Source organism: Rhincodon typus, chromosome 3, assembly GCF_021869965.1.
Source record: "Rhincodon typus isolate 14 chromosome 3, sRhiTyp1.1, whole genome shotgun sequence".
Lineage (NCBI taxonomy): Eukaryota > Metazoa > Chordata > Chondrichthyes > Orectolobiformes > Rhincodontidae > Rhincodon > Rhincodon typus.
Window position 1 is genome coordinate 78,647,244 of NC_063334.1, and position 18,092 is coordinate 78,665,335.

Sequence of the window (18,092 nt, forward strand, 5' to 3'; positions counted from 1 at the left end):
TCAGTTGCCCCATGCCCCAGACAGATCTGCCTCCTGCTCCGCTTTCTGCTTGCTTATGTCAATGATGTTCCTGTTTATCAACACCACAGGGCCCTCTCCAGCCTGGACCTGAGTAGATGCCGAGCCTCTAGCGTTCCTCTGAATGCCAGTGGCCTGGGGTGTCTCTTCCTCAACCAGCTACAGAGACGTGGCAGTGAAGTATCTAATGTAGAAAAATAACTTGTCAAGGTGTTGGGGCCTGGTGGGGGGTGCAGAAAGGAGTCTGAAGCGTTGTTCTATCTTCATCATCTCTCATAGGATGGGCTGTCCATTGCAGCCACACTCTTGTACCTGTTAACACAAAACGAAGAATGTTGCATTGGAGGGTTAGAGATCATGGCATACTAACATCAACTGAACAGTGGGACTAATGGCAGAGCTGCACAAAAATGAACAATGTTTCCTTCTTGGTTGTTGGGACGTTGATCTCTAGATGTCTCCACAGATGCGGTCCCAGTTTTTGCCAATGAATGCCAAGCCTCTCCATGTAGAGTTGGGTGGGAGAGAGTAAATGAGATGCAATGTTGGATGCACTGTTAGAGCGTGAGCCTCGGTGGGAGGTGGGTACAGTAGAGAGACAATGAGAGTCAGGTTGCAAAGATAATGTGGTGTAACTAAGCAGAGAAGATTGTTCCCCTTCTTCCTACACTGTTGGGCATTCCTCTGGACTGTGGAGACCGCTTTGACTTGAACCAGGCTGGCAGGGTCTGGTGTTGTGGCTTCCTCTGACAGTCCTGATGGGAGGATGGCCCTCCTTAGCACAATCCTTTTCACCAGGACATTGACATCTCCTGGCATAGCAGGGTGTCAGTTTGCTGTTATCGGCTGTGTCTGGGAAGCATGAGTGGAACATGACTGTAGAGCAGCTCATGAGTGCCTGTGTTTTTCCAGTTGGATAACAGCATGTAAAATCGTTTGACACTACAGCCTCCCACCCCCAAACCTCTGTAATGTTAAAGCTGCATGTTCTCTGTGCTGCCTACTCACTCAGGACACTTTATCACCTTCCCCACCTGCACCAACACTAATGGCTGCACATAACAGTCTGGGTATATCCTGGGGAATCCCAGCAGTGGCAAGTACCTCCAGCTCTGGTAAATGGGAGAATTGGGCTCGCATTGGAAACAACAGTGAAGGGCCCAGTGGGCGGTGTTAAATAAGAGTTGACACTTAGCAGTTCAAGCCCAAAATATATTGGTTTATTCACACATGCATACGGGGATCAGCTCAAGAACCCTCTGCTGATTTACAACAAGTTGCGAATTTCATACACAAAATACAGTTGCGCAGCCCATTTCAGGGCAGTCAACCTGCCTATTACTAACCTTGGTACATCTCACTTTCTAATTGCTGACTTAATTTTAAACATGGCGGTTTGGAATCTGAACAGCCTTAAACAAAATAGAGCTTTACTGTAGTTAATAGTGGAATAAACTTATTCAAAGCTAAATATATACTCACTGTAGACAATAAGATGTAAGAGCAGGTATAAACCATGCAGCCCATTGAGTCTGTTCTGCCATTCAATTCAACCATGACTGACCTGATAATCCTCAACTCCACTTTCTCACTTTATCTCCATAACCCTTACTGATTTTAAAACTTACAGTCCCTTACTGTCGTACTCAATCAAATGTTGTCTTCATATTTCACCTCATGTCTGGAGTTCAGCTGTTTTGATCATGTTTGGAGCAAGGCTGTAATGAAATCAGTCACCGAGTGGCCCCGGTGGAACCAAAACTGAGCATCGGTGATCTTTACTGCGCAAGCGTTGCTTGTGTTATGATCCCAGCTGATGGTAGCACCAGACAAGTAAGACCTCAGAATAAAACCTGGCTTGATAGATCACAAGTATTACTTTGCAGTTTGTTACCAGACTGGTTAGTCTTTGAATATATTCACACCAGGCTGCCAAGATTATTTTAACACAAGACCATAAGTTTATTACACTAAAGAAATAAAAAAATCATAAAAAGCTATGTCTGTGTAGATTATAAGCACTATTTTTTCCTTCAGAGATACTAAGAACTGCTGGAGTCAGAGATAACACAGTGTGGAGCTGGAGGAGCACAGCAGGCCAGGCAGAATCAGAGGAGTAGGGAAGTTGATGTTTCGTGTCAGGACCCTTCTTCAGAAATGATTTCTGTGCTCCTCCAGCTCCACACTGTGTTATCTCTGACTCCAGCATCGGCAGTTCTTAGTATCTCTGAAGGAAAAAATAGTTTGCATTGGAGACTGAGGAGATAAAAACACAGGGGAAACTTGGAAAGGGAGTGGGGGCAGAAACACATGGAGGATGGTCAGAACAAAAGCACCTTTTCAATGGTGGAAGAATTATTGAGTACAATAAAAATACCAGAATGATTTAAGAATAACAAGAAACAGAACATTCAAAAGCTGATCCTTCAGCCATCAGATTAGATAATACGGAGATGCTAAAAAGTTGTATGCCATTTCCTAGAAAACTGTCAAAGTCACTTACAAATCTTACAAACTCAAAAATCTATTTGTGCAAATAGACAAAGAAAAATGTCTTGGCTGTACATGTTAATATCGGTAGTGTGTTACTGATAACACCAAGCCCTTAGCGACTCAACCCAGTTGTTGATTTTGTCATGTTGAGCCAAACCTGGGAAGAACACACTGTGTTATCTCTGTTTTTTCCTTCCATCTCTTATTTCCTCTCTTTCATTTCCTCTTCAATTTTTCTTTCTATTCTCTTTCACTTCTGGTTACCCATCAATTATTCATATTACCTCCATGTCTTCCATAATTTGTTGAAGGTGAGATAATGTATTGCAATGAGAAAAAGGAAGAAATAATGAAACATCTTTGTTTGACCCTAGTTTTCACAGAGATAGGGTTGTCATGTCAAGGAGTTGATCTGTGTGACCTGTACTATGAATAAGGCATATCTTTGAGTTGTGATACCAGTTCTTTTTGTCTATTTGTCAGCTGCTCGTCTCTGATTCCTTCTGCATGGAAAAGAATTGATTCTCAGTGTTTGATCATTGCTACTGGACAGAAGCATCTAGCACTTGTTTTGGTGGTATGGCCAACGTATCTCCAATTGTGGCACTGGCCCAGCTGATTCTGATCCTGTCTATCATGAAATGTGGGTGTCGCTGACTAGGCCATCATTTATTGCCCATCCTTAATTATTCAGATGACATTAAGTATGACATTGCTGGTCTGGGTCTGGAGTAACATTTGGGCCAGACCAGGTAACAGGTGGCAAATTTCCTTCCCTGATCCCACCACCAAAGACATTTTTCCCTCCCCACCCTTACCTGCTTTGCGGAAGGACCACTCTCTCCGTGACTCCCTTGTCCGCTCCACACTCCCCTCCAGCCCCACCACACCCGACACTTTTCCCTGCAACCGCAGGAAGTGCTACACCTGCCCCCACACATCCTCCCTCACCCCCATCCCAGGCCCCAAGAAGACTTTCCACATCAAGCAGATGTTCACCTGCACATCTGCTAATGTGGTATACTGCATCCGCTGTTCCCGTTGTGGCCTCCTCTACATCGGGGAAACCAAGCGGAGGCTTGGGGACCGCTTTGCAGAACACCTACGCTCGGTTCGCACTAAACAACTGCACCTCCCAGTCGCGAAACATTTCAACTCCCCCTCCCATTCCTCAGACGACATGTCCATCCTGGGCCTCCTGCAGTGCCACAACGCTGCCACCCGAAGATTGCAGGAACAGCAACTCATATTCTGCTTGGGAACCCTGCAGCCCAATGGTATCAATGTAGATTTCACAAGCTTCAAAATCTCCCCTCTCCCTACCGCATCCCAAAACCAGCCCAGCTCATCCCCGCCTCCTTAACCTGTTCTTCCTCCCACCTATCCCCTCCTCCCACCTCAAGCCGCACCCCCATCTCCTACCTACTAACCTCATCCCACCCCCTTGACCTGTCCGTCCTCCCTGGACTGACCTACCTCCTCCCTACCTCCCCACCTACATTCACCTTTACTGGCTCCATCCCCGCCTCTTCGACCTGTCTGTCTCCTCGCCACCTATCTTCCCCTCTATCCATCTTCTATCTGCCTCCCCCCTCTCCCTATTTATTTCAGAAGCCCCTTCCCCTCCCCCATTTCTGAAGAAGGGTCTAGGCCCGAAACATCAGCCTTCCTGCTCCTATGATGCTGCTTGGCCTGCTGTGTTCATCCAACTTTACGCCTTGTTGTCTCTAGTGAACTTGAGGTTTTTTTAACAACAATAAACAATGGTTACGTTGTCCGTTGGCCATTTGCCTAAATTTTTTAAAACTCCAGATGCACATTGAATCCGTTTTTCACCATCTGCTATGTTTTTCGATTCCAGTACGAGATATAGAGGCTTGAAAAGTGAGAAAACACTGGTTCTTTTGCATCCTATTTAAATAAGTATGATTACTGGAAATAGTTGTGAAATATTGGCATTAAACATTTTCTAAAGCAATCATTACACCTCTATGGGTGTGCGGCTGGAAAAGCACAGCAGGTCAGACAGTATCCAAGGAGCAGGTAAACGTGCTTTTCGAGCCTCGCACCTATACACTCTGGCTTCCGGTATCTGTAGTCCTTATTGTCTCTTTCAAGCATAACTTCCCTGTTCTTATACTCGCAACCTTGACCAATGGAAGAAAATCTCCTGTGTACTTCCTTGACTAATTTATCCAGCTGTCTTGTTGCCTTCAGGGACCCTGCTACCTGTGAGCATGCATTCTAACGTCCTCTGTTCCTCTACATGTCTGGGTAACCAACCATTTATTGTGTATACTTGCATTTCTTTTAGCCTCCCCAAATACATTACCTCATAATTATCAAGATTGAGTTTTATTTTTCACTTTTCTGTCTACGTGACTGTCCTTTGATATTTTCCTGTAGACTTTGGTTTTCTTCATCACTAATGACAGCTGGTCAATTTCAATATCATTTGTAAACTTCTTCGCCGTGTCGATTACATTTGAGTTTAAATCATTGATATAAACGATGAACAATAAGAAACCCAGTACCATGTTCAAACCAACTGAGAAAAACCTTTCAGTTACAAAAGCATTTGTCAACCATTGCCCTGTGCTTTCTGCCACCGAACCAATTTTGGATCCAACTTGTCATTATCCTTTGGATTCCATTAACTTTTAAACTTCTGACTAGTCTGTCATTAAAAAAAATCAAGGAACTGCGAATGCTGGCAACCGGAAAAAAATCAGAGATTACTGGAAAAACTCAGCAAGTCTGGCAGCATCTGTGGAGAGAAAGCAGAGTTAACATTTTGGGTGCAATGACCCTTCTTCAGAACTGATTGTAGCTAGGAAAACGTTAGTATATTTCCTGAAGAAGGGTTGGGAGAGGGGGAAGGAGTAAACGGCAGGTGGAGATAGAGCCCAGAGAGAAAGAAACGTAGTTGGACAAAGGAATGTGTAAAGGTCAGCCTGTTGGAATGAATAGCTGCTAATGGGGACTGTTAGTGATTGACATTGGGTTGTGTGTGGTAGCTGCCCATGTGATGACAAGGCCTGGTGTGTGGAGGTTGGGGTAAGGCCATTGGAGAGGGTGCTCAAGCCCTAAAATTATTGAATATTATATTAAGTCCAGAACGTTGCAGGGTTCCCAAGCGGAAAATGAGGTGCTATACCTCCAGCTAGCGCTGAGTTTTGCTGAAGCATTGTAGCAAGTCTGAGACAGAGATGTTGGCCAGGGAACACGGTGGTATGTTGAAGTAGCATGCATCAGAAAGCTCAGGGTCTTTTTGCAGACAGAGCATAGGAATTCTGAGAAGTGGTTGCCAAGTCTGCTGTTCATCTCCCCAGTGTAGAGGAGACCACATTGTGAGCACTGAATACAGTAAACTAGATTGAGTGAAGTGTTAGTAAATTGTTGTTTCCACTAGAAGGTGTGTCTGGGGCCTTAGATAGGAGAGAGAAAGTAAATGGGTAGGTGTTACACCTTCTGCAATTGCAGGAGAAGGTGCTGTGGGAATGTGAGGAAGCATTGGATGTGGAGGAGGAGTGGGGAGATGTCAGAGATAGGTTCTTTACACAGAGAGTGGTGGGTGCGTGGAATGCCATGCCAGTGGTGGTAGTGGAGTCAGATACATCAGGGACATGTAAGTGACTCTTGGATAGGCACATAGATGATAGTAAAATGTAGGGTATGCAGGGTAGTTTGATCTTAGAGTTGGATAATAGGTCAGCACAAGATCGTGGGCCGAAGGGCCTGTACTGTTGCTGTACTGTTCTATGACCGATGTTCTAAGGTGAACATTGCTGAGGCTCCGTTGTTGAAGTTGGCATCATCAGAAGAGATGCAGTGGAGGCGGAGGAACTGACAGAATGGAATAGAATCGTTAAGAGAAGTAGAGTGTGAAGATGTATAGTCCAGGTAACTGTGGGAGTCAGCAGGTTTGTAGTGGATATTGGTGTCATACCTACCCCAGAAATGGAAACAGCGATGTCAAGAAAGGGAAGGGAGGCATCAGGGATGGACCAGATGAAGGTGAGGGCGGGATGGAAATTGGAAGTGAAATTGATTAATTTTTCTAATTCTGGACAAGAGAGAGAAGCAGCTCCAATGATATCATCAGTGTCCCAGAGAAAAAGTTGTGGGTGGGGGCCAGAGTAGGACTGGAACAAGGAATGTTCCATGTACCCCACAAAGAGACAGGCATATCTGGGGCCTATGGCTATTCCTTTGGTGTGAAGAATGTGGGAGGAGTTAAAGGAGAAGGTGTTTTTATCCAGGAACAAGTGGAGAGGCCTGAGACTGTTCTGATGGGGGATGAACACGTAGAGGGATTGCACATCCATGGTGAAGAGGAGGGCGGCTGGAGCCCGCAAACTGGAAATTCTAAAACTGACGCAAAGTGTCAAAAGAATTGTGGATGTAAGTGGGAAGGGACGGGATAAGGGGAGAAAAACAGTCATCTCGTGGCAGGAAGAGATGATTTATATGCGGCAGGAATAGGCAGAAACAATGGCAGTCCTGTTTGTGGATTTTGGGAAGGAGATGGAAGTGGGCAATGTGGGTTTGAGGGACGGTGAGCTTGGAGGCAGCAGAGAGAGATCACCGGATGAAATGTTGTGGACACAATGGCCTGGTGTTCAATGGTGGGGTCATGGTCCAGGGTGTCTGAAAGCTGGTGCTCCAGCCTTCACAATGTAGAGGTCATTATGCCAGATTGTCACATTGGACATTGTCAATAGCCCTCCCTAAAATCCATTTAGAATACATGTAACATGCTACCCTCATCATCCATCCTTGTTACTTCCTCAAAAAATTCAATCGATTTTATTCGCAGTGATTCACTTGTAACAAATTCATATTAACTGTCCCTGATTAATCTGCATCATCCCATTTATCGTATCTCTCAAAATATTTCCAATAATTTTCCCATCACTTTTAGTTGGGCTGACTGGCCTGTAATTACTCAGTCTATCACTCCCATGCTTTTTCAACGCAGTAGTTGTGGAACAGGATAAAGATAGACTGAGAACAAACGTTTTAATTGTAGAAATTCTAATTCGACTAGGTTGATCTTTTTAGTTTGCCCTTGCAAGAAACCTTAACGTAAAGGGAAAATAGCATTCATACTGCCTGAGAGGAGAGTGATAATTAGTTGGCAATTGATAGAGATATTGCCAAAGAAAATACATTCACTTAGATGATGACAGGCAGTTAACTGCCAAGCTTCGTTTAAATTTTGAACCAGGCAGGTTAATCCTATTGGTCAACTCATTGCTTAAGAAACAAATTGGAAAATGGTTGTCAGCAACATCGTTGAGATTAAACTTATGCTATAGGTGCATATATTATTTCTGTCTATGAAGAATGGGGCCTTATATATTAATATATTCAGCTTGTGTTATGCTTTATATGTCGGCCATATATCCCAAAAACTGTTGAAGCATTTCACAGCATATCCCTTTAGTTTTTCACAACAAACAAGTTACTGACTGTGATCAATCATTCTATACTTGCGAAACACAAAACATAGTGTCCATCATTAGATGTGATTCTACAATTGGACAACATTTGTCAAATAATCCTGAGTGTGAGAATAATTACACTGACAATTGATTTAAGACTGTTAGTTGGGATCACAATGAAGTGTACTTGTGCTTACTGGAAGTATATTAACACTCGGGTCCATGTTCTTTACAGAAAGAAAGAACATGTATACACACTGCACCTGTGCATTCTGTACCATCCAACATCTATTCGTAGAGTAAAAAGCAGAGAGGGATAACAGATCCTGGAACATGTCCAGGAGAGTTTTCTACAGCTCTACAGCAACATGTTTCCAGTGTGTTGAGAAAGGAGCTATAAGAAGGGGCTACAGGGAGGTTGCAAGTGGACTGAGGGGAAACAGAGAGGCTGCAAGGATAGAGGGGAGATGGGGAGCCTACAAGGGGGATAGGGAGACACAAAGCCTTCAAGGAGGATAGGAAGAAACAGGAGAATGCACCTGCAGTAGTTTGAAAGACACGAAGGCTGTAAGCAGGGGGGAAAAGAGAGGCTGGATCCAAAGATGGGGAAAAGAATGATACTGCATGAGGTGGGGGAAGGGGGGACTGCACAGAAGAGAGAATAGTTACATAGCTGTCATCAAAAGGTCGCTCAGCTTACTGTGAGCTACGAAAACTTGAAATCACTGAGGTAATGAATTACTTGCAAGTAAATGTGGAATCATTAACTTAAGGCGACATGTGTTCAGGAGCTGCTGTTCTGGAAAAAATGCATTGGATGCTATTGTAATGAACACAATCAATGGTTAAACCTAAATCTCAGATTAAAAGATTAGTAGCTGCCTTGTTAATATCCACGGAAATGCGTGTTTCTCTACAAGCAATGGATCCACTTGGCCCATCTCATTCCCAATAGCTAAGACATCAGCCTAAGACAGAACTGCCCCACCCACCCGCTGTGCTGAAGTGGAAGTTCAAACAGCGGCGAGCAGAAGCCCCAGTGCCATCATCAATCGGCCACACCATAGTGCCATACAAGCACACCCCATTTCCACGGTAGAAAGGATCAACTCCCAACTCTGTGCTTTGCTGTGTATCACATTGCAGCTAGACTCTTTACTGCTTCCATCTAGTGACTGGAGATTATCCAGTAGACATTTCTATTCTCCACACTCCTCAGTGTACATCAACATGAGCTGCTCCAAAGAGGTTTTTGTTTCATTGATGTCTCTTCCACCAGATATTATCCAGTACAGAATTGAACTGACCTGCAGCACCTGCATTATCGGGAACACCAGTCGACCACTTAAACTGTGCAGAAGCAGATAGCAGTGCACAAGGAGTAACTTGTGGTTATGCTATAATCAGGGAAATTAGCCAAGTATATGAATTTTACCTGCTGCCCACCTCATTTCAAACTGATCTGGAGAGATTGCAGATGGCAGACCCTGCACCCTAAAATTGGTGCAAACGGATTTTTTTTGTACATTTGTGTGATAAGAACAAAAATCGTACTCACATTAAATACTACTGAATGCTTAAATAGTTTTTGATTATTTCCATAGGCTGTCATTTATTTCTTAGTCTGAATAAATACATTAATTAGAACACAATCTAATGAACATATTTGTTTTTATTTGCTGCAGGTGTAATCTTGCACCCCTTGTAGAATACGCTGATGATGTTGGACTCAAATCAGATTTTGTCACTATGAACCCATCAGTCGTGCAGAGAGCTTTCGGAAGTCTTCGGAGTGAGACAGATCGAGAGAAATTTGTCGACAGACTGACAGTGTTGAATGACAGTGTTCTGTGGATCCCTGCATTCATGGTCAAAGGTGGGGAAAAATACGTTGAATATGTAAATGAACTGATACTGAAGAACAGACTGAATATTCAGACAGCGTATCCATCCCTGCGGCTCATACATGCCGTCCGAGGGTAAGTATATCTTCACTGCTCAGACTAGAATGGCTATGTGCACTGGATTGTGATACAGACAGTATGCTGGTTGTCTGCTGGTCAGGGATGTGTGATATTTAGACCAGCAACATTAAACACTCAGCGTGGTAATTTGAGGGGAACATTACATCGAATAATCAGATTTCCGAAAAGTATCAAACATTTTGGCAGATGCACCCCACGTGTATCCAAGCTATTAGAAAAAGAAGCTGTTGAGATTAACAAGTAATCGGTTTTGCACATATTTTCTGCTTAACTTGACTTGTGCAATGTAAACCAAATATCACCTTTCAATTAAATCATAGGTTTTGAATCTATAAGTGTCAATATGTAACTTTCCCAACACGAAATGAGATAAAGAATAGATGACATGAAAAAAAAAATGATTGGAACCTGACATTATTTTGAACAACGCACAAAAAAGAATCCTTTTTCAGTAATATAGTGTGCAAAGAGCTTATGATGGATATCATCATTTAATTTTTCTGCAATTGAAATCTTTCCTAACCATAAATTTATCTATCAGCTACATTCCAAGGCAGAGCAAGTTAAAAAATTACTACTGAAAAGTTAATTGCCATTCACCTCACTGTCATACACTTCTGTCTGATCAGTGTCTGCCTCCATGGAAGTGAATGGTTTGCTCACGAATAGAGCTGTTCATAATCTTTACTGATGTTGCAAACAGGTACTGTATAGTAACAAATACTCTGCCTCTGTGTTAAAGAATACGTTGTAAATTAAGTTATTGCATAGAGAGGATGTTTGGCTTAAGTAGGAGTGAAAATTGTCCATTCAAATCAGACTGGTTTGAATCAGAGATCCCACTCCATTGATGAAGTGGGCCTTATACATTCGGACAGTTTATTGGAAAATTGCAAGTGTATTCCAACTAATTGAGTGGTTACCTCTTAGGAGCAAATGGTCTTGGAACATGTTATTTTATGACACAAATAAATGGCTTACTTGAGTTTCATAATCCTCATGGATCCAAGTAATCATTATATTTTCCTGCTAGCTTTTTAAAAAAAAAAGTTTAAAAGTTTTTATTTTTATTTCTTTGGTATAACAAGGAAGTATATTGTTCCAACTTCCCCAAAATTGCTAAATGTGATGATGAGAGATATGTACTTATTTTTTCTTAGTGATCATTCGTTATCATTTTTTTATGCTTTAAAACTGCTGACCAGAAGCAAATTTCTTCATTCAATGCACAGTTTTCAATCCATTGCCTGGAGAGTAATGATGTTTGATGAGGGGAACCTCTGAACAAAACTTCCATTCCCAGACTACCTTTAAAATATCAAACACTGTAATATGTGACAATGGAGGATTCAGTAAGTAGGCAAAAATCTTCCGAGTGCAGCCTTGAGGGACATTGTTTCAACTCAGTGGAATATGCTTTCCTCTTAACTACTCATTTGTAAGGATACTGCTGATGTATATGAATGAACTGGGAGTATAAAATGTTCACTGCTGAAATGTACATTTAATGTAGGACCACAATAGTACAAATATTGGTGCTGTTTGACAATTTGCTATGAATGGTCCTTCACGATCCTATGCGTTTATGTAGCCATGATCAAGGTTCTTCAGTGAGTACCCTGATAAAGGCAGCCCTTGTTAAACTAACGTTTTGGAGTTTTCAGATGATGTGATAGAGAGGTTTGATGAGAATAATGCAGTTGATGCCATGTACATGGACTTGCAAAAGGCATTTGATAAAATACCCCACAACAGTCTTGTTATCAAATTCAAAGCTGATGAATAAAGAGGACAGTGGCAGCATAGATACAAAGTTGGATATTTCAGTACTTGCAAATGATATAAAACTTAGAAGTATTATTATCTGTGCAGATGATCGTGATAGACTTCAAGAGGACACAGGAAGGTTGGTCAAAAGGTGAACATGTGTCAGACTTAATGCAGAGAAATGAAACTTAATACATTTTGATAGGAGGAACAAGGAGAAGCAATGTAAAATAAAGGGCACAATTCTAAAGAATGTGCCAGAGCAGGGAATCTTGATGCTTATATGCACCAGTCATTGAAGATAACAATGCGGTTTGAAAATTAGTCATTGAGATGTGTGGTATCTCAAGCTTTATACACAGAAAAAGCAACTAAGTTACAGTGAATCTTTATAAAAGATTAAAAAAAGAGTATTTTGTGTAATTCTGGGCACCACACTTCAGAAAAGGTGTGATGGCATGAGAGTGCTGAAATAATGTACAAAATTGTATTTGACTGATCACTTGGTAACAAAGACTTCAATATTGCTGAAAAGAGAGACATGTTTTCGAAACTTACATTCTGTCCTCACACAATATGAAGTTGGTCATAAAATATTTATTACATAAATAACTAAAGAGAATGAGTTTTAAGAGCTTTACAAAGGAGAGTTTTACGTTTAAGCAAGCTTTCAAAAGTGGGAGGTAAATTCCATCTGTGAGACATGTATCATTAAATATCAGGAAGGTTTGGTTGAAAATTCATTATTCTTGTGTGAGCATTCATCACAAGATCATGTTTTATTTATTGCCTAATCTTAGTTGCTGTAAGATAATGGGTGACACAAATGAATTCCCTGCTAGGACATTTCAGAGTACTCTTAAAGTCAACCAGAAAATCCTGCAAATATTCAGCATGTTTGCCGATGCCTGTTCAAAGAGATGATGTGGAGGTGCTGGTGTTGGACTGGGATGGACAAGGTCAGAAGATACATGACACCAGGTTATAGTCCAACAAGTTTATTTAAAATCACAAGCTTTCACAGTGCTGCTCCTTCATCAGGTTGAGTCTACCTGACAAGGGGGCCGTGCTCTAAAGGCTTGTGACCCATCTTTCCAACTCAGTTCACAGCCAGCCAAACGATCTTCTATCTGTACTAGTATGTTACCCCTATAACGTGAGCTTCTATATAATAAATAAATAAATAAACCTTCTATAAATAAACCTGTTGGACTATAACCTGGTGTCGTGTTCCTTCTGACCTTGTTCAAAGAGAAACACAGATAAAGACCTTTTAGGTTATGGACCTATAAGATTTTCATCAGGATTTCTGATGAAGGTCATCAACATGAAATGTTAACTCTTCCAGCAGCTATGCTGAATATTTCCAACATTTTCTTTTTATTTTAGATTTTCAGCATCAGCAGTATTCTTTTTATAATAGTCAAGCAAATTGATTCATGAACCACATGTAAACCAGACCAAGAAATCTTTTCTTCCCCAAATGAAAGCAATGACTCTGCTGGACTAGGTGACATAGAAACAAACAAAACAGGTGCAGAAGTAGGCCATTCAGCTCCTCAGCCTGCAAGTGGAGAAGATGTTTCCATTGGTAGGAGAGTCTAGAACTTGAGGACACAGTTTCAGAGTGAAGAGATGACCCTTTAGAACTGAGATGAGGAGGAATTTCTTCAGTCTTCAGAAGGCTGTGGAGGCCAAGTCATTGAGTATACTTAAGACAGAGATAGATAGGTTCTTGATTAGTAAAGGGATCAAAGGTTTTGGGGAGAAGGCAGGAGAATGGGAAACATTTCAGCTTCGATCAAATTGTGGAGCAGACTGGATGGGCTGAATGGCCTAATTCTGCCCTTATATCTGGTGGTCACTGCCATTCAATAGGATCATGGCTCATCAATTTCTGTTTTGAATTCCATGGGCTGACTGTTACCATATTTTGGCAAAGTGGCCTTTTTGTTGGGTTTCATAGAGGTTTTCTCTCTGCGAGGCCTAGTGAACTTTCTCGTAGGATCATCCCATGGCTGCCTCACTCACCACTATTGTGGTGCCCCTCTTATCCAGTGGTAGCATGATTTGTTTATTTACTGTAGCCAAACTGATTTGTCCAATCTATGCGTAAATTAAAGTCACCCTTCGTTATCACTGCTCGTTCTCACGAGCTTCCTACATATCTTGTTGTATGCTGTGTTTACTGTTAGAGGCCTATAAACTATTCTTTCAGGTGACTTCCTACATTTATTATTTCTTATCTCTACCTAGACTGATTCTGCAAGTTGATCTTAGAACTAAGGTCATCTCTCTGTATTGTACTAATGTTATCTTTAATTAACAAAGCTACCCTTTTTGCCTTTTTCCTATTTTCCTGCCCTTCTGAAATTTTATGTATCCTTGAATATTCATGTCCCGGCTTTTGCCGTCTTTCAGAAAGAAGAGATCCAGATGAAAAGAGGCAGCTCTGACATTCATTAAAATCAGTCCTAACATGTTTGTGTTCTGAATTCCACATTTCCATTTTTCCACAGTAATCTTCGATATCCTTGCCTAATATGAATCTATGAATATATGCCTTAAAAATATTTAATGACCCCATCTCCACCCCTTTTAAGGCAAAGAGTTCCAAAGTTGCACAACTCTCTGAGAGAAAATAATTCTCCTGAACTCTGTCCTAAAAGGACAATCTTTAATTTTAAAACGATGCCGCCTCGTTCTGAACTGAGCCTCAAGAGGAAATATCTTTTCTACATCCACCTTATCAAGACTGTTCATGAGCTTATGTATATCAATCAAATCACCTCTCAATCTTCTAAAGTTCAGTGGTAAACAAGCCCAGCCAGTCCAACTATCCTCAGTCCAGGTATCAATCTAGTAAAACTCTTTTGAACCATCTCCAATTCATTTACATCATTCCTTAAATAAGCAGACACAAATGCCTATAACCCTCTGTATCTCAGAACTCTATTGGCGTCTTTGGTGTAATTAATACTAGTTTTTATTTTATTCAGCCTGCCAAAGTGAACAACGTCACATTTCCACACATTATACTTGATCTGATAGACTTTTGACTACATAATCTATCTATATCGGCTGCAACAATCTTGTATCCTCTCACACCATACTTTCTTATCTACTTTTGTGTCATCTGAAAATTTAGCTAAGTTGTGAAAAATTGAGGCCCAAGCATAGTCCACTGAGAGACTCCACTCATCATTTCCTGACAATCAAAAAATGACCCATCTTTGCAACTCTCAGTTCACAGCCAGCCAAACGATCTTCTATCTGTACTAGTATGTTACCCCTATAACATGAGCTTCTACTTTGTAAATGATCTTTTATGTGGCATTGTGTCAAATGTCTTCTGGAAATCCAAATACAGTACATCGACAGGCATCCCTTTATCCATTAGAACATAGAAATATAGGCCATTCAGACCTTTAAGTCTGTTCCTCCATTCAATGAGATCATGGTTGATTTGTGGCCTACCTTCAAATACCTGTCATGGCCCCTGTCCCTTAATACCTTTGCTCTGCAAAATTTATCCATCTCAGATTTAAAATTAACAACTGATCCAGCATCTACTGCTGTTTGTAGAAGAGAGTTCCAAACATCCACCACCCTTTGTCCATAGCATTGCTTCCCAACATCTCTCCTGAATAGTCTGGCCCTAATTCTCTGACTATGCCCCCTAGTTTTAGAATCCTCAACCAGTGGAAATAGTTTATCTTTATCTACCATGTCTTTTCCTGTTAATATCTCGAAGACTTTGATCAAATCACTTAGATTCTAAATCCGAGTGAGCTGCACGTTATTCCTACAAAGAACTCTAATAAATTGGTTAAAAATTTCCCTTCCACAAAATCAAGATGACTATTCCTGATTACCTTGCATTTTTTTTTAAGTGTGCAGCTAGAACCTCTGTAATGATTATTTTAACTTACGATGATAAAGCTCTACCCAAAAACTTCAGAATGTGTTCTCTCCAGGAGTCTCAACTTGAATAGTGTCAAAGAACAACAAAGAACAACAATACAGCACAGGCACAGGCCCTTTGGCCCTCCAAGCCTGCGCCGACATATTTTGCCCTTCCATACTAAAACTTATCTCACTTACAGGATCCGTATCCCTCTATTCCCTTCCTAATCATGTATTCTTCCAGGTGCTTCTTGAATGCTGATGCTATGTCTGTTTCCATCACCACCTCTGGCAACGCCTTCAGGCACTCACCACCCTTTGTGTGAAAAATGTACCTCGCACATCTCTTTTAAACTTCTCCCTCGCACCTTGAACCTGTGTCCCTTAGTAATTGACCCCTCTATCCTGGGAAAAAGCCTCATGCTTTCCACTCTATCCATGCCATTCACAAATGTATAAACTTCTATCAGGTCGCACCTCAACTTCCTGCATTCTAATGAAAACAAAAGGAGTCTCTCCAACCTTTCTTCATAGTTAAAATCCCCTACACCTGGCAACATCCTGGTAAACTTTTTTGTTCCCTCTCCAAAGCATCCACATCCTTCTGGTAGCATAGTGACCAGAACTTGAGTGGCACGGTGGCTCAGTGGTTAGCACTGCTGCCTCACAGCACCAGGGACCCAGGTTTGATTCCAGCCTCGGGCACCTGTCTGTGTGGAGTTTGCACATTCTCCCTGTGTCTGTGTGGGTTTCCTCCAGGTGCTCCAGTTTCCTCCCACAGTCCAAAGATGTGCAGGCTAGGTGGATTGGTCATGTTAAATTGCCCATAGTGCCCAGCGAGGTTAGGTGGGTTAGACATGGGAAATCAGGGGTAGGGGAATGGGTCTGGGTGGGATGCTCTTCGGAGGGGTGGTGTGGACTTGTTGGGCCGAACGGCTTCCACACTGTAGGGATTCTGTGATTCTGTTCAATGATCTGTATGCAATATTCCAAGTCCTAACTAAAGCTGCAGCATAACTTGTCTATCATTATACACAGTGCCCCTTCCAATGAAAGCAAGCATGCCGTAAGCCTCTTTTATTACCTTATCTACCTGCGCTGCCACCTTCAGTGATCTGCGGACCTGCACACCCAGATCCCTTTGCATATTAATGTTCCTAAGGGTTCTGCCATTCACTGTATAATTTCTTTCTGTACTTGACATTCCAAAATGCATCACCTCACACTTGTAACAGATTAAATTCCATCTGCCATTTTTCTGCCCATGCATCTCACTGAATTCTCTAATTTCAGAAAAAACTTTACCACCAGCAAGGTTAAGGTGAAATTCTCTGAATGCTCATAAACATCATGCATGTCTATACTCCAACACTGTGTTACACTACAGAGGAGAAAGACCACTTCTGTAAAGAGGTTGACATTGCTATCAGCAGCATCCCTAAACCAGAATGTCTATCTATACTGGAGTTTCAGTGCAAGAGTGGGAGTGGAACATAGCTTAGGCATCGTGGCCAGTAAAAATAAACCAGAATGGATACAAACTATTTGTGCTTTGATGCCACTACAAGCTTTGTGTAAGAGAGAATTGAAACCCTTGACAGTCAATGGCATGATAGCACCTCCCAAGCCCATGATGCCTATCACCCTTAAAGATGCTGATGCGTTAAAACACCACCCCTGAAAATTCAGCTTCAAGTCACAGACCATCCTGACTTGGAACTGTATCACCATGCCTTCGTTGTCACTGGGTTAGAATCCTGGAACTCCTTGCCTAAAAGATTTGTGGATGTCTGACTGGAAAAGACTGCTGCGATTCAACAAGGTAGCTCACTAGCAGCTTCTCCAGGGCAATCAGACATGGGCAATAAGTGCCAGCCTAGCCAGAAGTGCCTACATCCTATCCACAAATCAACACAGACATGCAGCTACCACAGCATTGACTGTGAAGCAGGTTTACTACCTGTGGGCACCAGGTTCTGTATGCAACCCTTGAAGGTTTCTCTTTCACCACCATTTTAATGTCAGCCACATTATTACCAGATTTAAAAAAAATCAGTTCCTTGAATGGATTGGACATGTGCTTTCTGGCACTTACATGCAAAGTGCAGAAGCAAAATGGAACAGGTGTCATTGAGCCAACATATGCTGAACAGGAGGAGACGCTGAACAGTTCCCACCTTTGCTGTCTCAGAAGTATACTCTGCATCTCTTGATGGATAAAGTCACTGACTGGTTCTGGAGTCTACTAATTCAGCATATTATTATTATCAACTTATTATTAAGCCAGTGACATCTATGTTGGTTCAACTACTTTCATTGGATGAATTGACAGCCGTGTATCCTCAGACTTTATGTACAGTGAATTGGCTATAGGGTCAAAACTATCTGAGCATCCATCCCTCCACTGCAAGGACACTGGGAAGCAGATCTGGAGGTGGTGAATATAGATATTGGAAACTGGGAGACAGTTGCTGAA

The 18,092-nt window shown here is 41.9% G+C and overlaps 1 protein-coding gene across 2 annotated transcripts in view; it reads left to right on the forward strand.

Moving 5' to 3' along the window:
* The window catches only part of st8sia4 (ST8 alpha-N-acetyl-neuraminide alpha-2,8-sialyltransferase 4), a 67,920-nt gene that overhangs the window by 24,856 nt on the left and 24,972 nt on the right, over positions 1-18,092 (forward strand). For both annotated transcript variants that reach the window (XM_020529274.2, XM_048595336.1), the window contains exon 4: positions 9,644-9,937. In XM_020529274.2, coding sequence (XP_020384863.1) covers positions 9,644-9,937 — 294 coding nt within the window. The remainder of the gene's footprint in view (positions 1-9,643; positions 9,938-18,092) is intronic.